Consider the following 24,283-nt stretch of genomic DNA (forward strand, 5'->3'; position numbering starts at 1 on the left):
TCTTATTCTGAGAGACTTCCAAACATTGTTTTTTACCCTTTTTTATTACTCATCATTCATGAATGATTGAGTAGTTGTGATGGTGAAAGTTATATCTGAAGAGCAACAAAAATAAAGCACAGACAGGTAAGTTAAGCCAAGCGATCTTCCTCTGATTGTGTGTGGTTACCGGCAGTCTGCTCTGTTTTCAAAGAACACGGATTACTAAGCACCCTCTTCATTGTTCACTTAAGAGGATTTAAAAGTGATCAAGTTTCCTGCTGCATTCTCAGCATTAATGAATTAATTTGAGGTCCGTGCACTGAAGCACTTAGCATTTCCCATGAACTTTGAACCAAGGTATATTTTTTAACATTGCTCATGTAAAGCAGCACATTCTGTTCAAGAAAAAGACAAAGTCAAAACTGAAAGAAGATACTCAATAACACATAAATGGTAGCAGTGTAGGTTAAAAAGAGGGTTTTAATTTAAGTTCATAGATTGCCAAAGGAAATATATGACTTTAAGATGGTTTTCGGTTTTGTGTTTTATTGGTTAAATAGCTGAAAATCCTTTTATCCCATAGTGTGTGGAATCTTTTTGATCTTTTTCTGTTTTTTTAACCCAGACTCTGTATATAACAAAATCTGCTAACATCATGAAAAGCAATCATGAACATCATACTGTACTGTGATGCCAATGGACTGTACCAACCAAGCACACATTTGGAAAACCCAGTGCAGGAAAGGAATGGGATTCCAGCATTAGAGAACAATGGATCGAATTCCAAGAGGGACATGCCACATCTGGCTCAAAGATGAGGGACAGTTCAGAGACCCCTGCTGGACTTGTCAGTTCCTGATGGACATTTCTCATTTCTTTCATGCCAGGAATATTACTCCATTTACTGCCAGAGAATCTGAACAGATTCTACAGTTGGCTTCAAATGCTGCTGGCAAAAACTTTATGCCTTGGAACAGAGAAGAGTCTTACACAATGCACAAAAACGAGTAAAAGAGGCTCCACAATGATTTAAAATAAATAAATGAATTAAAATAGATTAAAGGGGTCATAGGACGTTGCTAAAAACATTTATTTTGGTGTATTTGGAGTAATGCAATGTGTTTATGTGGTTTAAGGTTAAAAAAACATTATTTTCCACATAATGTACATTATTGTTGCTCCTTTATGCCCGGCCTTTCTAAAATTTATTTCTGAAATTTTTACAAAGTTCATTGTTCTGAAAAGCGAGGTGTACGCTGATTGGCCAGCTATCCAGTGCGTTGTGATTGGCCAAATTCCTCAAGCATGTGACGGAAATGTTACCCCACTTAACATACTGTGATGCCGTGTCCCAGTGTTCTATCGATTTGAAAAAACGAAAAATTCTACATATGAAGTTATAGTTTATTAATACCTACTACAACCCTAAACCTACCCATACAGTAATGCAAATACAGCAATGATGTATTATATTCACAGTTGGAGCTAGGGGGGATACAGCTAGAGGAAACCGACAATAAATAATTTTTTCTACCTATTAGATTATGTTTTGTTAAAGACTACACCTATCTTAAACCTAAACCTACCCTTATAGTAATGGAGATACATTAAATATTGTTGTTCAGCAAAAGAAAAAGGATGCAATATTGATGTGCGTAAAACCTGTACCAGTAAACCCTGGTAGGAAAATCTAACGGGTAAGATAAAATTTCAGGACACCGGTCAGAACACTGGGGCGACAAGACAAAACCAATAAAACCCATTATAAACAAGGCATTTGTTGCATCCAGTGGGGACATAATTATACTGATTATAATGTCCTTTTATGCGTTCCGTTGTGTATTGCGCCACGTAAACATAAAACCATGTCTGCATTTATGATCGAAGAAACAAACAAGAAGTGCTACTCTACACTGCTCAAAACTCTCGTTTGAACCATCAGTGGAAAATTCTTTAAGACTATTAGTCAGAAGCACCAGACTGTCCTTGCAAAGTTGGAATTGCCCCACATTATAGAAACAGACACTGGCATTGTAGGTTACTCTCCCAGGAAACAGTCCTTGTCCTCCGCAAAATGCGCTGCACACATCTGAATATTTGGGTTGAACTGTTCTGGAACAGTGTTGTAAATACAACTTAACACTGATTTCTAGTTGTGTTCTCTTTTGGAAGGCCAAACAAAGTAGACAACATGGAACTGGCAGCAACAGCAAGAATAAAAGTATGATTTCTTACATGAAGCAGGCGCTTTTATCTAATGCAACTTACAGCACATTCAGGATATACATTTTTCCTTGCCAGTTTGTGTGTTTTCCAGGAATTGAACCCATGCCATTTTGCATTACTAACACAATGCTCTACCACCGAGCCACAGAAACGTAATCCATTTATTTATTGATTCTTTAGTGTGATGCAAATCTTCCCACATCATGTTGTAGACATGTGGGGGTGTGAAAGAATATCTCTCTGGGTTTGAGACATCAGTCTTTGCAACTTTACAGAAATTATTTATGCACCTAGAGCTTGTATCACTCCAAAGAGAAAGGAAAAATTGAAATTTAATCAATAAATATTTCAAGACCATAAAAAGTAATGAATTAAATAATGAACAGGACAACATACATTTGAAAGCAATGTACTGTTTTTTTCTGAGAACAAAGATTAAATTACCGTGCTTTTAAAAGCTCAAAACGGACTGCATGTATATGTTCTGCTGCTCAGCAGCACAGGAAATGGAATCTTCAGAGCAGGAAGTCCTGGTCCCAGTGAGCCAACAGGCCAGTTTAGGCACATGCTGTCAGAGGCCCATGATGCACCTCCCTTCAGCTCAGATATAAGTGTCTTTTTCCTTTCTTTTAGTTCTCATTTTCTCCACTCACTCACTTTTCTGCATTAGTCTCTCTCTCTCTCTTTGCTCATCGTCCCTTGCTCTCTCACAGGTCCACCCGTAGTGTCTTCTAGAGAGAGCACGTTTTCATCATTTGCAGTTTCCTGTGATTGTTCTCTACTGGGCTAGCAGAGCCCCACCAGGGCCAATGGCGTTATCTGGGAAAAAGGTGGAATGTTAAATCGCAGCCTTTCCTGTCTGTCAGCGGGAACTCAAGCCAAACACCACAGCCATATACAGGGCCGCCCATGAACTATGACCTTCATAATGAAACCCAGGGGAAGAGGCTGGTGCGTTTGCATCACAGACCGCAATAAACCCCAGCTCTTAATAATTCTTCAACCAGGACAGAAGACGGAGAAAAGAGCCAACAGAATAATGTCTTTAAGGGATTCACAGATGCACAGTTGACCACGCATCATTTTTAGGTCAAACTGGTGTTGTTATCGCTTGCGGCAAATGCAACGGTCATAAATAATATTAATTGTCTTTTTCTTTTTTTTTTCAGACATACAAGCTCCATCTGGTGAGAGAAATTCTCTAGCGTTGTGTGTGGGCAGTTTACAAACAGCTGCTGCAATGGAAAGCGGCTGTAACACATTTACGTCTGTGATTCTTTCACACACACACACACACACTTATGGTTGGCTAATATCAAAAGCTCCACACCACACCATCCATTTTTTTCTCTGCAGTTTACTGAAGCTTTACTCACTGTCTAAGAATTTCCCACACTGCCTTTGGAGGTTAATAACATGCACTAGCATCCACCCATAAGAGTTAGTTTTTTTCATACAACTAGTTTACATATGCTGTCTGCTCTTTGTCTTCAGCACAGTTATACTTTTCAAGACACTGGGAGATAATAAGTCACCAAATTATGCAAGATTCAACAACCCCTGACATCATTGTTTTAAGAGAAGACAGATGTTTAGAACAGGTTTGTGTTCAGAACTTAACACAACATTTAATGTTTTGAGCTCTGCAGAATGGCTCGGAAAAGACAGCATCAAAATACACAGTGCAAGGTGAACTCCTTGAAAGGGTGGGAAAAAAATCCTTCCCAGAGTCCTTCATTGCACTCAGAGTCAGGAAGGATAAGGAGGGTAGCTGGGAAAGGTTGAGAAGGTACAGACACACACACTTGCACGCATACACTCGCACGTCGTGGCATGTTGAAGGAGCCTCCTGCCAGTGTGTTGCCGTCACTGTGGGCGAGGCGTGAGGAAGGTCACGGGCCTGGTGGGGTGGTTTAGCTCGCGCTGGACAGACCGTAAAGTCTGCCCTGGGAATCGGGCGGAGATTGAACAAATTTAGCTGAGGCTATATTCACTTCCTCAGGAAATGAGAGATATGTACCTCCCTGTAGGGCAGTTTGGGGTGGGGTAGAGAGTTGTTTGGGTGGGGTTTTCACTGGAGCCGGACTCACTGACCCACAACCTAGTGTGTCTGCTGAAGTCATTGCTAACTCAACCAGGCGTCCTCCCAGATCCTTCAGGAATAATCATCTCCATCTCTCATTGTGCTTACCATGTGTTGCGTGATGCTGCACTTTTATGGCATCCCAGCAGCCATTGTTATTTGCAGTACTTTTCAATGGAACTACTTTGATTTATCTAACGAGAAACACTGGTTGAGTTTTACTGGGCAAAAAAGTGGAAAGTTCAGACTCCCACGTTTCTGGGATCATCAATTTCTGCACTGCACCATGATCTACACTCTCCAGAATACACTTCACATGTCAACGACTCTAATTTGTAATAACTAATTTGTAATAACCAGAAATACATTTTGGTTTAGCTCTCCTAAAATCTCCCTCTTTCTTCCAGAGTCACATTTACTAATTAAAGAGTTATTTCCCCAAAACTGGAAAATAAACCTTGTGTCATTCCAAATCCATGACTATTTGTTCATCTTCAAAACACAAATGAAGATATTTTTATGGAAACCTGGGATCGAACCCACAACCTTTTGCACTCCTAACACAATGCTCTACCACTTAAGCACAGGAACACTGTGGGCACTTGTCTTTTCAGGGACTGTATCTTAGGTTTCATTTAATATATATATATATATATATATATATATATATATATATATATATATATATATATATATATATATATATATATATATATATATATATATATATATATATATATATATATATATATATACATACATATACATATACATATACATATACATATACACATACACATATACATATACACATATACATATACACACACATATATATATATATATATATAGTTGTGGGCATAGATTACATTTTTTAATCTAGTTTAATCTCAGTGTGATCTTGAAATTAATCTAGATTAAAATGGCTCATTCGAATTCTGCCGGAGGCATTCAGAATATGTGTGTTACCCGAATAAAATTGACAAACAGTAAGTCTTTGAGAAGGGGTTTATCAAGCTAGATGGTGCATTAGAAAAGGGGCTCATCTCCTGTTTCCAAAATGCATCACAAAGTGCTTGAAAAAGCTGTAAACTAATTCCACATTGCACAAGGTGCAAACAACCTTACGCCTGTCTTCAGTGTAAAAATGAAATATACAATCAAACCTATATTTATTCAGACACCTTCAACATTTCTCTCATTATTACAGTTTTGCTATATATATCAAAAATAATATCTGGTGTCTGAATAATTTTTGGTTTGACTGTTAAAAGTACAAAGTAATTCAGTCAAGAGCAGTGAGTGATTTTCATTTTCATTTTCTTGGATTAACATTACAGCAGCCAGTAGCTAAATTATGCGCGGTCCCTTTAAGAGACGATGAACGCATCCAATATAATTTTTTCCTCAACTTTACTTTCACTTAAGAAATAACTGACAGTTTTTTCAAACATAATTTCCAAGGTGGATATTTTGACATATTTTTTATGTATTTGTCAGCATAAGAGCAAAAATAAGCAAATTCGATGTTCAAGTGTTTTGAAATGGCTTTCTCTGCGCGAGCCCTGAACACCAGAACACCGCTAGGGCTGAATTGGGCTCTTTCACATCTTTTTGTTTGTTCAAACTGCGATTTGCATTTGTTCGTTCAGGTGCAGGAGGGACCTCGAGGAGAACTTTGCAGAAGAGAGCTCGGTTCAGTGTCGCTGTCCGTGATACGCTGCTCTCTCTCTCTCTCGTGTGCACCGAACACAGCGCGCGAGTAACCAGTTACTCTGTTCAGCTTTTCTGCGTCTTGTTTTTGGATGCTTTAATGTTTAAATCGACAAGCGGTATGTCTTAAAACACGTGAAAAAGATAAGCTTTCGTGACAATGCACAGCAGTGACCCAACCATATTCCTTCCGTTTGAAAAAAAAAAGCAGAGATCACTTGACTTGGTTGGCCTGCTGCTGTCAGCGACAACTGAGAGGGGCCCCCTTGAGGGGGATCCCGATAACAGTGTCATTACATGTTACTGCATTGACGATCAAAGGGGCGCTCACACAGTGTCGTTGCATTTTATTCTTAACCAGTCGTTGTCTTGGGGCCCCACGTCAGTTCGGGGCCCCAAGCAATTGCTTGGTTTGCCTGCCTTGTTGCGACGGGCCTGGACCCATCAACTGTCCTGAGCATCTTTTTAGGCTGGCCTCAGCCAGTCGGTTATATAAAATATCAAGGTGAAAGTCATCATAGCTCGCTTAGTATAGACCCAGCTCCAAACCCAACTTTGAGAACAGATTAAAGGCGATATTTTTTTTATCGCCCTATAAGAGTCTCACGTTTACGCAAATATATATATATATATAATTACAGTCAATAAACAGTGTTTTTCTTCAGATTTTTTATGTGGCACATTTTTCCCAACATATGCTCACAGCGAGCCAAACATGAGGCAGTCATTTACATTTATGCCAAATCAACATAATATTCAGTCCTCTTCTCTCTACCTGTACTTAACAAACAGGAAACATTCTAAGAAATTTGGCTATCATTTTGGGAAGGTTCTTTCAAAGTTATGAACAAACATTCTTCCAGTAATGTTTATGGATTGTTCATTCAGAGTTATCTGGTCTTCAACACTGTTCTCAAAACATTACCACAAAAACTTGTTCATGAAACACATTTTTCCCATCATCTAAATATATGTGTTACTACATGTTTCAGAATCCTCAAAAAACATTCAAAAGTAATGTTCTCATATTGTTTGCTGAAATCAGATTTTTGGATAATAATAAAACATAAATAAAAAAAATGGATGTTTTGAATGTTCAGAGAACACTCAAAAATAATGTTTTCTTAATGTCAATGGGAACATTAGCAAACTTTTTTAGAATATGTTTTGTTAGCAGGGTATTGTTTCTGATAGTCCTCGATTTTATTAAACGACAAAAAGCCAATAAACAAATATTTAAAAAATGAGGAAAGAGAAATTGTTTAATAAGTCTTAACCAACAAACTTCCTGATACATTGACCAAATTTTGATTCTGTTGCAATGGAAACCCTTTCCTAAAATATAAGGCAGCTATATATTTTCATGCTTTTCATGGACATACCCTTTTATAGTATGTGAAAAATATTAAATTTTATACTGTCATTGCACTGAAAATGAAATTATCTGAAAGGAATTAATTTATTATTTGGCAGTGTATTTATTATTTTCCACCCACTATTTGAGTATAGCACTCATCACAATAGATAGAGTACAGAAAGATGAACATAAATAAATATATTTCTTCACACTAATGCATATTTCGTTTTTATTTAAATAGTAAATTGACTGTTCCCCCTACCCACAGTTTGAAAACACCTGCTGTAGGCTATCATATCAGTGTCTTGTTACAGAAGCCACACGCAGTCAGTGCCTCAGTGCCTCAGGCTGGCTCACGAGCCGTCTGTCACTGTGTGGTTAAGTGGGTGTGCGGCTGCTGGGTTTACGTGACCTGAGCAGCGCCTGTGCTCTGCTCTGGGATCTGAGGGGTTGGAAGGGGGCCGGATGACTTGGAGTGTCTGAACCAGATGTCCAGATGCTCCCACTTGTCTCTGGTCCTTCTCTCTCACCCCTTCAGATAAGAACATTCATCTGAAGCAAAGCCTTTGTAAGAAATGTTGCTCTGTGTATGGAGAGTTGAGTCAAAAGGGTGATGACTAAAAGAAAAGAATCAATTTAAAGATTAGTTATCAAGATTATATATAATTTATTAAATTCATTGGGTCAAGACATCCAAAACGTTTATTTTTGAAGATTATTCATGCAAAAACATTGCATACAGGAAACAATAGGAGAAGAAAAATAGAGAAGAAAAAGATGAGGAGATGGAGAAAAACGAGTTCAGCTACAGTGGAAATTCCCACCTTGATCTAGTCTGTATGGAGAATTTTATGTCAAACCTCAATTGTTACAGGTATGTAACTGTGACGTATCTACATCAGATTTTAGCTTCATTTGAAAGAAGCCAAAGAAAATGAAAACAGGCAATGAAAACTCCGAGCAGCGCTGTAGGGCTGAGCTGCTTCCTTTGATTCAGTGATACTTTCCTCTTGTGTTTGCTCTGGGTGAAATGGCACCTTGCAGCAGGCATTTGTTCAAAGGGTTGTTCACACACTCGCCTGCTCTTGAGAGAGCACTCAGGAAGAAAGCACTTCAGATGGAAACCCACAACACCCGGGTACTTGACGATCCATCAACGTGCGGCAAACATTAACACGAACAGCCATTTCTTTAGATCCCAGATAAAAATCTTGGACCATTGGCATTTTGCCCATTTTTTTTTTTTTTTTTTTTTTTTTTTTTTGCTGTGAAACTGCAAGGGACAGGCTCAATAAACACTTATTTTCATAATCCCTTTTAATGTCACTTTTTTTATTTTTATTTTTTTTATTTTTTTTTATTTATTTATTTTATTTTTTTTTAGATTTATGTATTTTTCCTAAAATGACTTAAAAGTTTTTTTTTAATTATTATTATTTAAAGGTTGGGGACTTCTGTGAAAACAAATCACTGAAACTGAATTCAAATTATTTATCAGAATGGACAGATTCACATAAATTAATAAAATTTACCAACCAACAATACAATATAATATAATATAATATAATATAATATAATAACATTTTTTATGTATATTTCATGCAATAATATATATATATATATATATATATATATATATATATATATATACACACACACACAATTTTATCATTTTTCTTGTTGTCATTGTACAGTACTAAAACTAAAGTGAATTATTAAAATCATTTCTCTAAACTATTATTAATAATTAGTAATTATTTTTATATCTGTTAATAATTCAAATATATTTGTATACCATTGGTCATAATTCAAAGTAACCATTTCTTTTACACTTTTTTAATCCTTTGTGTACCCCTGGGGGTCTCATAACCCAATCTGACTTCTAAAGCTTGTCTGCACCACAGAAAACATGTAAACAACAAAGTACTTTTGTCCACAGCAATGCTGTTTAGAATCATAGCGTATAATCTCTGTGTTACTGGAGAGGTTCCAAGATCACTTCACTGATGTAGTGTTACACATGTCCTCTACTGTTAATAGTGCACTGCTCCTCAATGCACCTTTGCCAACATTTTAAATAGACCAGGATTCTAAAAAAGTGTGTGTGCCTGTACAAGAGCCCAGGAAAAAGCAAAGCAGAAACTGCGTTTTTTTTTTGTTGGTGCTGAATGGGGTGGTGACCCTGTAACATGTGCTGCATGAACCCTTAACCCTTTCTCTTCCTGTGCTGGTCCTTCCTTTAAAAAAGAACAGAGAAATGAAAGGTGAGGAGAAAAATTAAATAAATAAATAAACATAAAGCCCATGAAAGGTCACTTTTCTGGTGTGAGTCTAAATGGTGCTGTTTTATAGGACGACCTGTATTCCCTTTTGTGTTGGTTTTGTCAGACCTGATTTATCAGAAGTATTATCAATATTCCACTAGAGTATATCAAAAAAGTGAAGGATTTATTACTGGAGGCAGGGATTTTTCATTTCAATCTCTATTTTAAACAGTTCTGTATAGAAATCGCTGCATGCACAGTGTGTGATTGGAGGGGGTGAAATGGGAGGAGACCCCATGATTTAGAGACATGATTTAGTGTTCACTTACAGCATGACTGACACAAACAGGAATCAGACATCACTGCTTTCTTCCTGACCCTCCTGCCTTAACTCTTTCAGTACTTTCTCCCACTTTCTCTCTCGCTCTGCCTCTCTTCTTCTCTCTTTCCTGTGCAGTGATAAATATGAAAATCCATTATAAAAAAACATTCAGTTTTATTACATTTTTCAAAAATATATTTACCACAAGTGAAAAACTGAACCATTTATTAAATATCAAACACATTTTCATAGTGTGAAGATCATGCTTCAAATGGAATATGAGATGTGTGGTTTGTAGAAAACAAAGAACACTCAAGGTAAACAAAACGGGAGCATAATATTTGTATTGATTCATTTCTAATCAAACTGTAGTTATGCAAAAAAAATAAAAAATAAAATAAACAAACTAGAAATTTTAGCTATGAAATTAGACTTAACAAGGCAAATGAGTCATCCATTGTAAATCCAAAATGTTTAAGATGTCATTTCCATCCCAGAATGCTAGAAAACACATGAGATGTTGTGGAAATTTCTGGAAATGCTCATGACTTTTTAGGAAAAAATTATATATCCACTGTTATAAACCAGTATGATGCAAGGAGAAAGAAAGCATTTTTAAAGGTTATTCAAAAATATGTAAGGCAGAGAGTTGTTAGAAGAGAGAAGAGATTTTAACTCTATAGAGTATTTATAAATATTTATAGAGTATGTATCTATAGAGTTTGCTATAGCAAACCTATTGTTCCATAATTGATAAAAAGTTTCTAAGGGCTTTAAATTAACTTATTAACTTATTCAAAACTTTGATGAAAAATCTGTTGTACACAATCCATTACATTCCATCTGCCATCGGATTGATAGTTCTTTAATTTTTTGGGACATTTAATATAATTAAGTAAGTTAAACTTTTTTATATTGTTTGTAATATTTCAAGATGAACATTTATTCGGCTGAAGTAGAAGGTTTAGGTTTACTTGATTATCCATACATCAGTACACTGTTGAAGATTATTAGAAGACAAATCAAGACTTTAAAAAGTGTCTTTTAAGGGAGTTGTTTTCTTTAAACAGTTTTAACACTGGATTCGCTTTTAATACCCATTTGTTTACTCTGGGTTAGCAACACCGCCCCCAATGACCAAGTCATCCATTGCTGCTCCACCTAAATCTCCAAGTAGACCCAGAAAGCTCTCAGATATAGTCTATTTCCATATAATTTCAAATTTCCCAAGTGTGTCAGTAAGATTCCAACTAATATAATAGTCATCCAACCACAAAGTGTCATGCTTGTGTAAACCAGTGTTGGGAAAGTTGAAATCATCCTGTGTCTGGCTCCTCAGAGGGAATGGTGTGATGTCAACACTTTTTATGAACGCAAGCTACGTCAGAGGTGATGAAAAGACTGTACTACAGTTTGGGAACAAGCAACTGATTCAAGGTTTGGCTGGTTAACATGACTGGTCTGCCGACACAAAGCATCTTTCTCCAGTGTCAGACATTCAAATTTATATTTGGGGAAATTATACATTTTTCCTTCTCAGAATAGAAAAGGGCTTACGACAATGTGTTTTCTTGAGATGCCATGATTCAATCAGCATTGTCATGATGTCAGAGGAATCACATCGCCTTTATGGCTCAGGTAATTGGTTCAAAATGTCACATAAATTCAAGATTCCCACATCACATTTAATGTACTATATAATAAATTCCATGTCAAATAAATGAAAATACATTAAATCAGTGGACAGATGAAAGGGCAAAAATTGATTGAAATGGATGGGAATCTCATGGGCAATAAAAACAGGCGTTGTCAGACTGAAATGCCTGAAGTGGTATGTGCATTATGAAGCATGCATGGGTCAACAGATGTTTTGATGATGTAATCCATCACGTATGGGTGGAATCTGCGGAGCGATTGGAGAGCAGTTTGTCATTCTCCAGCACAATGACGCAGCAGCACAGCACTGCATCTGTTTGTTTTGTAGGATTTACTCTATGACTATGTACAGATGTGAGGCCAAAGAAAGTGATAGTGCTTTAAAAATGTGGAAGGCATCACTCTCACTATGAGCAAGCCGAACCTCAAAGCACATGGTGTATGTTATGGACCACTGAGGGCCATTAGATGAGAGATTGTGAGATTCTTAAAGACCAGCAAGAGCTTCATGTTCAGACAATCCCGTTTTAAAGATTGTTGTGTGTGTTACAGTGAAATTGTAATAATCTGTTTGCTGTTTAAGAAGGGAGTTCACAGCATGATACTAAAGATAACAGTCATGTATTGAAGCCAGTTCCCACAGACCAAACCTTGATCAAAATACTGAGAGTGATAACTACCATTATTGCACAGACGTCTGGAGTACTTGATTCTGATTGCTCAATCGCAACATTCTGCTGTCAAAAACAAAGCATTCAACTGGGGTTTTTGACAAATAATTACATTTTACTGAGACTCGAGCCCCAGTGAAATACTGTTTTGTCCAGTACAATATTACTGATAAATGCCTGGCTGAAGATGGAGATTACCCTACCAACCTGAAAATCATTTTCCTTGATGATTGAACATTTAATGTTTTCTGGGTAAATTTTGTGATCGGAACTAGTGACATCAGACAGATAGGGGCAGTCGTGGCCTAATAGTTATAGAGAGTCTGACTTGTAACTCAAAGGTTGTGGGTTCGAGTCTTGAGATTGTAGGTGAGGGGAGTAAATTTACAGCGCTCTCTTCCACCTTCAACATCACTACTGAGGCGAGACCCTTGAGCAAGGCACCGAGCCCCCAACTGCTCTAAATTTGTTTGCGAATTGAATGACATAGTAACAGGATTATTACATATAAAACAAAAATAACGCTGTGAAATTTATCTACAGTTCACTCTAGGAAACAAAACTTGTAAATGCCATTCATCATTTGTCAGCGAAGCAGCTTTTGAAGCATGCAGATTGCAAATTATTCACTTCTGCAGATAAAGGCAGTTTATATCATGAGAGTATCAAGAAGACGAGTATTAAAATATAAGGACACATTTTTGATGGGGGGGCCTGCTGCCTGTGACCCATCACTGATGAATGGCAAGAAACACCCCTGTATTCGCTATTAATACTTTTACCTTTTCTATAGACTAGATACCAAACATACTCAGCTAAAATGTAACATGTTTTTCATTATTTTGCAAGATGACATCAATAATTGATATGAATGATGTCTAGGAAAGGCCAGCCTTTTAACAACAAGCTTAAGAATAAGCTCTTAAATGTGACCCTGGACCACAAACTCAGTCTTAAGTCGCTGGGGTATATTTGAAGCAAGAGCCTAAAATACATTCTATGGGTCAAAATTATAGATTTTTCTTTTATGCCAAAAATCATTAGGATATCAAGTAAAGATCATGTTCCATTAAGATATTTTGTACATTTTCTACTGTAAATATATTAACATTTTTGATTGGTAATATGCATTGCTAAGAATCCCCAGATTACAGATTTTCAAATAGTTATATATCGACCAATATTGTCCTATCCTAACAAACCATACATCAATGGAAAGCTTATTTATTATTTATTAATTGATTATATATTATATTATTATATTTAAAATATTATATATTTTAGTGTTCCAGTAGCTCAAGTGGTAGAGCAATGCTATAGCAGCTAAGATTGTGAGTTCGATTCCCAGGGAAAACATGTTAGTTAAAAAAAGCCTGAATGCACTGTAAGTCACTTTGGAAAAATAAAAGCGTCTGCTAAATGCATTAATTTTAATTAAATTTATTCCGATTTCAGATTATGTATAAGTCTCAGTTTCGAAAAAAATTACCCTTATGACTGGTTTTGTGGTCCAGGGTCACAAATAAGTACTTTTAGACTGTGTCAACTGATGTAGATTAAAGGAACTGATATTACAGAGAACATACTACATATACAAGGTTGAGCGCAGGAGACAACAGAGACTCAATAGCACCATCTAGCGGTAATACATCGCATCTACTGTTTATTGAGCGTAGCTTGTTGCTATAGAAACACCAGATACAATAGCAACACCTGATTCGAGACAGAAAGTTTGCCACGTCAACGAATGAAAGTTTTTTTTTAATCAATGAAAGACGTTTACTAATAACATATGCGTATTTTTTTAAACGAAACTGAGTTAATAATGTTCCGGAAAACAATGTGGAGGAAAGCAGTGAGTGATGCGGTCAGCTCACGTCAACATCGAGCCCTGAATACTACCATTTTTATCCTCAAAGAGTTTGGACCGATTGGTTTTCTTCTGAAAGAGGATGGAGACGACAAACACTATAAAGTAAGCTTTCATTGCTTTGTTATTGTTGTTTAATAAAAATGTTAATATATTTTGTGCAAATTAACAACGCCATTCTCATATTTAAGGTGTGTTTGGGCGATCCACACACGTGCACCTGCACAACCTTTCAGAAGGAGAAGGATCTTTGTACACACATCTGCTGGTAAATAAATTAAACTCTAGATGGGTGTTTCTTCAACAGTGGGTACCTTTTTACCTTTTTTTACCTACTTTTTTTAAATGAAAGTTTTGGTCAGGCCGTCTGGGGTACAACAATAAAATCTGCGTGAAAGCATATGAAAAGTAGAATAAATGAATGGTTTAGGCATTGTATAACATTTCAGAGTTTTAATGTTACCTTTAAATTACATTAAATCTGCTGTTAGATTTGAATAAATAACAGCCCCTGGGACAGAACAGTTCACATAGTTAAAGAAGGACATACAGTTTGCATGTTGAGATATCACCTAACTTTACCTCATAACTTACTTTAAAATTCATTCTAGGATTTTAATGCGTAAATTCCGACTGCCACAAGATCATGAATGTAAGTAGACACATTTTTCCTTCTAAGGTGTAGGCATCAACATTACAATCCTGAGATCTTGCAAACAGATGCACATAAAGGCACATATTCCCTGTAAACAAATGTTTGAGCTGCAAGTGTCTTTCTGCTCATTTGTTCGGTTTCAGATTGTTTTCAGTATGGTCTTGCGGAGCGACAGATCCTAGAGCTGCTACAAGGGCTTCATGTGACCAAAACTACGTCTCCTAATGACAGGAGGAGCTCAGGCCCATCATGTCCTGAGCCTAGTGAGGAAGACGGAAGCATCAGACAGAAAGACATTGAGAAAGATGATATATGTCCAATCTGTCAAGAAGAACTTTTGCTGAAAAAATTGCCTGTGACCTATTGCAAGTAAGAGAACTTATTCAGAATTAATCTTATTTGTGAAATTAAATTGATACTCTCTACATATATGTATAATGTAATGATAAACACTGTATTTACCAGGAAGTGAATATGTTTCGTAGCTGAAACATTTGAAATCAATACATAACATAATCTAGAAATGCATTAAGAATGTCCTTTCTCCATCTCTAAAGCCAAATGCATCACACTCACCCAAGTTTCCATTTAAACCATAAAAGCTATTAGTGATCGTCAATGACATGAATTTCTATGTTGTGATGGTGACTGGTTACATTGTAATTATGCATCATTTTTAAGGTTAAGCTGTGGAAACAACATCCACATTTCCTGCATGAAGGTCTGGGCTGATCATCAAATGAAAAGGGACCCGCGTGCACTTCTTAAATGTCCTCTCTGTAGGGAGGACTTTGGCACTTTTAAGCAGCTAATTGAACAGGTACGTCATTCCAAGACACTCAAATTGCCTTTACTACCGTTTGTTTAAACTTAAATCATCTTGGGTTTAAATGTGTTATCTTTGACAGGTGAAAAATGCAGGTGAACTGTTAACCTGCTATGAGAAGGACTGTCTGGACAAACATCTGGGTGTTATGTGTAACAGCTGCAGGGTTTGTCCAATCATCGGCAAATGTTTCAAGTAGGCATATATTACACAGTGCATATACTATTGTATAGCTATACATATCAGTATTAAAAACGGTTAAAAATAAGCATTTTAAGAATAAGGTTTTTTTTCAGGATTCCTTGTTGAACAGAAAGTTCAAAAGAATAGAATTTATCTGAAGTAGAAAATTGTATTTGTAACAAATTTGTAACCGTGTAAATCTCTTTGATTTGATCAGTTTAGTGCATCTTCGCTTAATAAAAGTATTAATATTAATGAAACTTTTCGATGTTTTAAAATCCTACTGAGCCCAGATGTTTGAATAGTAATCTGTTTGTTCTGATTCTGACTAATGTTGAATTGCAGTGTCATGTATTGTCTTAAATCTGATGTTCACAGGTGTACAGAGTGCAGTTTTTTCCATCTGTGTGAGGACTGCTTTAGGAGAACAGTCCATCCTCAACATTGCTTCATGGTTCGAATGGTGAGTTTTTAAGATTTGAATGTGAGCAGGAAACATGGTGATGCTATTCATAACTGCACAGTGAAGTTATTTGTAGCATAAATTAGAAAAAAAGTTTACCATATGGCAATATCAAACAATATAATAAACAACATGTTTTGAATGTTTAAAGTGATGCTTCAGGTGTTACAGTAATTTAAGTATAGTTTAATGCATTATAGAATTAAGAAGTTAACAAATTATTCTTCCTTTACTGTTAAAATTGTGCAGAAAAGAGGTCAGCAATGGCAGAGAGTAGAACCTCACATCTCTGAGGAAACACAGAAAATGGAAAACTACTCAGTGTGTAGTAGGTTAGTCTGCTCCATTCTAGCTTCTGTGCGACATACAGTAATTCTTTTGTTCGTAATTCCAAACCCACTTTGAGGAATTGTTTTGGGAAACTTGTTGTGACACCTTACACTGTTTTACTCTACACAACAGCTCCAGCAGCATGACTGGTGTGATATGTGATGTAGTCCCGAACTATGTAATGAAGAGTTTGCCAATGGTGAGAGTTCGGAGAGAGTCCAGACTGCTTCATCCAGGTGTTCAGTGTAGAATCTGCCTCTCAAGATTTCAACAGGGTCAGCATGTCAGAACCCTTCCCTGCAAACACAAGGTAACACAACTCAAGTTCAGCTCACTCAAGCTGTGTTAAATACTGATAAAGCGTTAATATCTTTTTTATTATCTATTTTCTCTCTTACCTGAACCTGACCCAGTTCCATACTGGCTGTATTGATCCATTGCTCCGTAAGTCTAACTGCTGCCCACTGGACTGCCACGTCATCTACAATCCTCTCATGTGGAATTCCAAAATTGGTAGAACAGAAAGCTCTCTGACTCCATCTAGTGATGTTCTGAGCAAGCGTACCGATGGCCAGATCACAGAGTTCTTTCTACCAGGTATCGGTTTGCACGTAAAAAGAAGGAGCGCTCCATCTCCGTTGAGAATAGTGACATCTGAACCAAGGTATTCCAGTCCTTCCTCTGTGGATTCATTCACTCAGGGCTTTCGGGATCTATGCATCAATAGTTCCCACATAGAACCATATACCAGAATGTCCACCATGAAGCAAAATCATACAAAAGAACAGAGGTCTCTTCATAGGAGCTTATCAGTTGGGAAGGCAATAGCTGCACAGGCTGAGAGTAGAGAGTCCTTCCTAAATAGGCCCTCAGCAACTTGTTTGAACATCCAGTCAGCTTTGGATGGAACTCAAAATGATCAGCAAAGACTTACTGTGGGCATTAATGGGTCATCCAGGATGACTCCAGCTTTTGGCAGGATCAGACCATTGAGGAATGGTCACTTAAGAGAGAGAACAAGGCCAAACAGGGTGGATGTGAAGGATCTTCATCTCTGGATGACAAACAGTCCTGTCAAAGTTATACTTATGAGAAAACAACAGTAAAGTAAACAAGTATGCAATCCCAAAAAAAGTGGTAGCAAGTTGCTTCAAGGGTGTCTGGATTACCTACACAGTCCAGGGAACAAGAATTCAAATTGAATAATATTAAAAAGCTTTTATTAAACTTTGGCTATAACATTTAAATCCAGAAGTGCCCTGAGGAAGACTCTTTTTAATGTTATTACCCTGTTATTATGTTTTGTTATTACCTTTTTAATATTTCACCTCATATGAGTGCCTTCATTTTCTTGTTTAATAAAATCAAGCATGTTAGGTTTTCTTGTGTTTAGCTGAGCAATAACTGAATGGCAGAATCTTTAATCTCAGAATAAACAATGCTTGATTTTTCCTGAAAACAATGGCAAAGACTTCAGATACATCTTTACAAGCCATTTTTTGCCCTGTTTTAAAATGGGATTTTTAATATTATACCCAACGTGACCCTTAAAATGATGCCTTAAATTTCTCGTTTAATGAAACCAAGTGTGTTCTAATCAGCTATGTTATGTTGTTGGGTAGTTTGCAGAGCAGTCATTGAATCGCAAAATCCTCAAACTCAAAATTAACAATACTTGATCTCTGCTGAAAACAAAGGCAAAGACAGGCCAATTTTGACATTTATGTTGGTATAAGAGACTTTTATTAATTTTATTATTGTCTTTAAAAAAAATGTTTAATTACTAAATATTTGTTAATTATTTAATGTTTATTTATATGGTTTAAAAAATCTAAAATAAAATATAAACTTTCATTAATTCTGGGTACATAAAACTCATGAGTTTTTATTTTTTATTTGTATTTGTATTTTTGTTTTTTTTTGTGGTCAAGTACCTTTATTAAATATGCACAAAAAGGCAGATTACAAGCTGTACTTTAAAGCATCCAGGAATGACTCATGAGCCATTTAAACCAGTGTGTTGAGAAATAATTAAAATATATTACAATAAATGAAATAATAAATGCTACAATACAACATATATTACATTAAAAACATTCAGCTGACACAGTGCAATCTCTCCCCAGTCCTACTTCATTTAAAATGGCAAACTCAGTTTCCCTTCTTAGTTCCCATTTGCTGCCTGACAACAAGAAGCTAGAGTTTTATTGTAACTGTCAATATGAATTAAACAGTTACAATTAATTGTCAAAAATAATAAAACTACAAAAGCTCCAACACATTCAGTACATGAGTTGATAATTATTTGTTGTCAATTTGTGAAGAAATATTTCACACACAAAACACATCAACACAAGAAACTTCATAATATGCTAGGCTCATGACCTGTACAGCTGTGCTTCCAGCACTGGCCTTGGTAAGGTAAGCCATAACCTGAGACATATTGTCAATGTTTTTGGGTACGATATTCTTACACATGAAAACATTGAATGATAAAAGCATCACAATGGACAGCATGCAAACGTGACTAGCAATAATACATTAAATAAGTACAGTGCTTTAAAATGGCATATGACCTCAAAGGCCTTAGTTGCTCCCTCAAAAATCTTTTTGCAACACACTGGTGCTCTTTCTGATTTGGAGAATATATAGTGCTTAGCTTAACAGCTTATGATAACAGTGCTCATTTTTTTGGCACTGTGTGGCAGTTCCTTGTTTTAAATTGAAAAATTGTAAAATTGAACTGAAGAACAAAAACTGATTTCAAGCAAGTCAAGAGATCCAAGTTGATCGCATTTAAAGAGTTTTGCAGACTCACTAGAAGAGCATTGTGGGTACAAGCATTGTGCTCGCAGGGCAACAAATGTTAAAAAATACTTACAATTTTTATATACATACTTTTACAATGTACTTTTGAAGGTAAACAAATATCTTCCAAAGCAGTTTGTAAAAACATTGTACAGTGTGGTTGCAAAATTGTGTACAAATGAACTGCTGACAAAATGCTGGATACAGCATAGCCATGGATATCGACTTTGAGTTACGGTAGGTAAGACAGGCATTTTTGTTTTATTCACTCTTCCTGATGTTTACGTTATAAGGCAATTTTAAAACGATTTTCAGACACCAAGAAGCTATGACTACACGCAGGTTATCCAGTTAGTGTTTCGTCTGGGGTCTGTCCTCCCACATGTGTCGAGAGGTCTTCTTATCAGGCTTCTTGTCTCGAACCTTCCTTAGTCTCCGTGGCGGAGGGGTAGATTTAGACTCACTAGAGGTATCCCCTGCATCCCTGTCCTCTGGGATGTTGGGAATGGCTGCACTACTGCCTTCCAGGGCGTTCCTCAAGGATATGTCCTCGGGACTACCAATTTCACTGCTGCTCAAGTCCTGCTCTTGATTTCTGCTTATTTTAGCAATATTAGTGCTCGAGGGTTCCTCGCTTTTTCGCAGAGGCTGCTGCAGCTCATTCATGTCCACTCCAGAGTCCAAGCTTGTGTCGTTGCTACTGCCCGGACGGTGTCTTCCTTGAAACTCGATCACAGAGTGACGTACCTGGGCTGCTGGTTTACCATCAAGAGACACAAACCAGGCCCGGGGTGGGTGAATGGACGGTTTGCCCTTGGAGAGCTCCAGCAAGGTTTGCTCTGATATCCCCTGGAGTTCCCCATGGAAAGGTCCCATTCTGGCTGCTTCGTTCAATGTTCCTGGGACAGACACTGATTCCAGGAGATGACTGTAGCGGCCCCATAGCCCTGGGTTTGCGGCTGCAGCTTGTGCTCCCTCCAGAGTCTGCTGCTCATCACTTTCCTGCGGTGGAACTTTAGGCAACGTCTGAGTGAAACTTTCTTTTAAGTCCCGCTCTGTCTGAGCACCATGCTCCATGCCATTCCTTGGGAAAGTGGCAGATCTGCTTCCAGAAGAGTCAGCTTGTCCCTGGGAACTGAACAACTCTGGGGCCGGTACAATCGCCACGGACTGGTTATAGATGTGGAACAGCTTGTCTTTGAAAACTAAATTCTCTGAACCATTCTGGCGTGAGCCATTCTGTTCGGATTTTTCCCGAAGCTTTGCAACTTCATCACTATTAACATAGAGATGAGACACTGGGGCTCTGAAGCTTTCTAATCCCACAACTCCAATGTTCTCGTACAGATTGCCAGCTGGCCGCCCAATATTTTCCACATAAATATTGTAGTTGGCTTGATGTCGTGGAGAACCTGATGCTTCATGGCTGATGCCCCTTGCAGCCAGTGAATAAGAACGGTCCACATTATGAAAGTAAAGTTCTTGAACCTCATCAGAGCTGGTGGAAGTGGTCTGGTCTTTCTTTAGTACAGTGAGCCTGGTGGAATTCCATCGCTTTCTTCCAGCCTCATAGTTTAAATCTCTGTAAAACAAGATAGAAAGGGATTACTACATATTTTGATAATTGACCTTCACATGAAAATAAGGTTAACATGAAACAATCAAGTCATGCAATTCAATGTTGCTCAATTGTATTTATAAGAAAGTCATGCCATGATGCATTTACCTGCAGTGAAATACAATCACAGATAAAAATCCAATCGCTATCACAAGAGTTCCTCCCAAGATACCCACAAGAAGGTATGTGTGGTAGGATATGAAATCCATTGAGCTTGCAAGTCCCATATAACCTAGATTTACACAAACATAAATCTGGTTAAAGGGCTGCTCATGAACACAAGGAAGAAATGGTTTTTCAGTTTAAAGTAAGTAATGAATGCTTTTGGATTGATAAATAGTAATGATGTTAGAGATTTTAAAATACTAATTTTTAATTAAAGCTGCAAGCAGCGATGAACGGGCCCTCGCACCCGGGCTCACCGGCAGCGAGTGGCTTTAGTTAATAGGTGAACGGTGAGAAATATGCGTTTAAACTCATAAATATAAGTAGAATATATCAATGTTTATTCCATATATGTGCCAATCTTCCTGTTGCCAGCAGGTGGCGCTATCATTATAATGGAATATTGGCCTTCAGATGTGTTCAGGGCAGGACTTTTATCGAACATGTGAGGTTTGGGGAGGATTGGACACTTTATGCCTGCGTTACAACAACATCCTATTTCATGGCGAAACAATGAAATTTGTCAGGCCGCCATGGACACGCCCTTTAACGAAACCTCAAGATCTTCGCAATTTAAGATCGCAAAAGGCTTTAGATTACACTGACCAAGTTTGGTGTTGATCTGAATAAATATCTAGGAGGAGTTCGTTAAAGTACAACCCCTGAAAATGGCCAAAACAACACTAATTTTGCAGAGAAAATTCCAAATAACTGACTTCCTGTTGGGATTCGGACTTCGTACCAAGAGACTTTTTCGTAGATATTGGTGTGTTACATGTGTGTACCGATTCTTGTACATGTACGTGAAACATAGCTCAAGGCGCACTCCGTTTAAAGTGTATACGCACTCCGTTGAAAGTGTATAGGTGGCGCTATTGAGCCATTTTGCCACACTCGATGGAATATTGGCCTTCAGATCTGTTCAGGCCAGGACCCTTATCACACAAGTGAAGTTTGGGCAAGATCGGACATTTTATGCCTGAGTTATAACATCTTTTATTCCCATGGCGAGACATTGAACTTCATCACGGCGCCATGGACACACCTTTTAACAAAAACTCAAGATATTCACAACTAAACATCACACAGGTCTTTAGATTAGACTGACCACAAAAAAGACATTGATGTCATAAAATTTCTAGGAGTAGTTTGTCGCAGTGTAAAATATGTAACTTCCTGTTGCCAATAGGTGGCGCTATGACTATAACTGAATATTGGCATGTAGATCTGTTAAGGTCAAGAGTCTTATCCAACATGTGAAGTTTGGGGCAGATTGGACATTGTATGTCTGAGTTACAGCAACTTCCTTTTTCATGGCGAAACATCGAAATTTTTCAGGCCGCCATGGACCCGCCCTTTAACGAAACCTCAAGTCCTTCGCAATTTATTATCGCAAAGGGCTTTAGATTACACTGACCAAGTTTGATGTTGATCTGAATAAATCTCTAGGAGGAGTTCGTTAAAGTACAACCCCTGAAAATGGCAAAAACAACAGCAATTTTGAAGGGAAAATTCAAAATAACCGACTTCCTGTTGGGATCCGGATTTCGTACCAAGAGACTTTTTTGTAGGTATTGGAGTGTTACATGTGTGTACCAATTTTTGTACATGTACGTGAAACATAGCTCGAGGCGCACTCCGTTGAAAGTGTATAGGTGGCGCTATAGAGCCATTCTGCCACACCCGGTGGAATATTGGCCTGAAGATCTGTTCAGGCCAGGACTCTTATCACACATGTGAAGTTTGGGGAAGATCGGACATCTTATGCCTGAGTTATAACATCTTTTATTCACATGGCGAGACATCGAACTTCGTCGCGGCGCCATGAACAAGCCTTTTAACGAAAACTCAAGATCTTCACAACTGAACATCGCACAGGCCTTTAGATTAGACTGACCACAAAAAAGACATTGATGTCATAAAATTTCTAGGAGTAGTTAGTCGCAGCATAAAATATGTCACTTCCTGTTGCCAATAGGTGGCGCTATGACTATAACTGAATATGGGCATGTCAATCTGTTCAGGTTCGGAGTCTCATCAAACATGTGAAGTTTGGGGCAGATTGGTCATTGTATGTGTGAGTTATAGCAACTTCATTTTTCATGGCGAATCATCGAAATTCGCCAGGCCGCCACGGACACGCCCTTCAACGAAAAGTCAGGATCTTCGCAATTTAACATCGCAAAGGCCTTTAGATTAGGCATACCAAATTTGGTGTTGATTTGAAGAACTCTCTAGGAGGAGTTCGTTAAAATACAACACATGGAAATGACCAAAATTACACAAAATATGCTCATAATATTAAAAATAACCGACTTCCTGTTGGGTTTAGAATTTCGCTCCAAGAGTCTTTTTTGTAGGTATTGGTGTGTTACATATGTGTGCCAATTTTCGTGCATGTACGTGAAACATAGCTGGAAGGCTGTTGATTTTCTTGGTATAGGTGGCGCTGTCGAGCCATTTTGCCACACCCTCTTCTGAATCCTATATCAGACGAAAATTTTCACCAGGTTTGACGAGTGTGCAAAGTTTCATGACTTTTTGAGCATGTTAAAGCCCTCAAAAATGCGATTCATTCGGGAGAAGAAGAAGAAGAAGAATAATTAAAGCTGCAAGCAGCGATGATCGGGCCCTCGCACCCGGGCTCACCGCCAGCAAGCGACTTTAGTAAAAAAGGCGAACGGCGAGAAATATGCATTTAAAGTCTTAAATATAAGCGGAATATGTCAAAGTGATTTATATGTGCCAATCTTCCTTTTGCCAGCAGGTGGCGCTATCATTATAATGGAATATTTTCCTTCAGATGTGTTCAGGCCTAGACTCTTATCGAACATTTGAAGTCTGGGGAAGATTGAATATTTTATGCCTGAGTTACAACAACTTCTCTTCCTATGGCGAGACATCAATTTTGTCATGGCGGCATTGGAAACGACTTTTAACAAAAACTCAAGATAGACTGACCACAAAAAAGACATTAATGTCAAAAAAATTCTAGGAGTAGTTTGTCGCAGCGTAAAATATGAAACTTCCTGTTGCCAATAGGGGGCACTATATATCTTTGTTATTCTGTCCTTTCATCTGCTCACTGCAT

At 37.6% G+C, this 24,283-nt stretch overlaps 2 protein-coding genes across 2 annotated transcripts in view; one reads left to right on the forward strand and one right to left on the reverse strand.

The window, feature by feature from the left end:
* Nucleotides 1-13,984: 13,984 nt before the first annotated feature.
* On the forward strand, nt 13,985-18,155 carry zswim2 (zinc finger, SWIM-type containing 2). Its single transcript, XM_052600700.1, has 10 exons — nt 13,985-14,249; nt 14,336-14,412; nt 14,756-14,796; nt 14,943-15,168; nt 15,481-15,619; nt 15,708-15,820; nt 16,187-16,271; nt 16,521-16,603; nt 16,734-16,911; nt 17,015-18,155. The coding sequence occupies exons 1-10, from the start codon at nt 14,067-14,069 to the stop codon at nt 17,705-17,707; spliced, it is 1,818 nt and encodes a 605-aa protein (XP_052456660.1). The 5' UTR covers nt 13,985-14,066; the 3' UTR covers nt 17,708-18,155.
* Nucleotides 18,156-18,479: 324 nt separating this feature from the next.
* Nucleotides 18,480-24,283, reverse strand: part of fam171b (family with sequence similarity 171 member B) — a 95,315-nt gene continuing 89,511 nt past the window's right edge. The window contains exons 7-8 of the mRNA XM_052600696.1: nt 21,136-21,259; nt 18,480-20,991 (exon numbers count right to left, since the gene is read on the reverse strand). Of these exons, the coding sequence (XP_052456656.1) occupies nt 19,761-20,991; nt 21,136-21,259 (1,355 nt within the window). The 3' untranslated portion in view covers nt 18,480-19,760. The remainder of the gene's footprint in view (nt 20,992-21,135; nt 21,260-24,283) is intronic.

Source organism: Carassius gibelio, chromosome A6, assembly GCF_023724105.1.
Source record: "Carassius gibelio isolate Cgi1373 ecotype wild population from Czech Republic chromosome A6, carGib1.2-hapl.c, whole genome shotgun sequence".
Lineage (NCBI taxonomy): Eukaryota > Metazoa > Chordata > Actinopteri > Cypriniformes > Cyprinidae > Carassius > Carassius gibelio.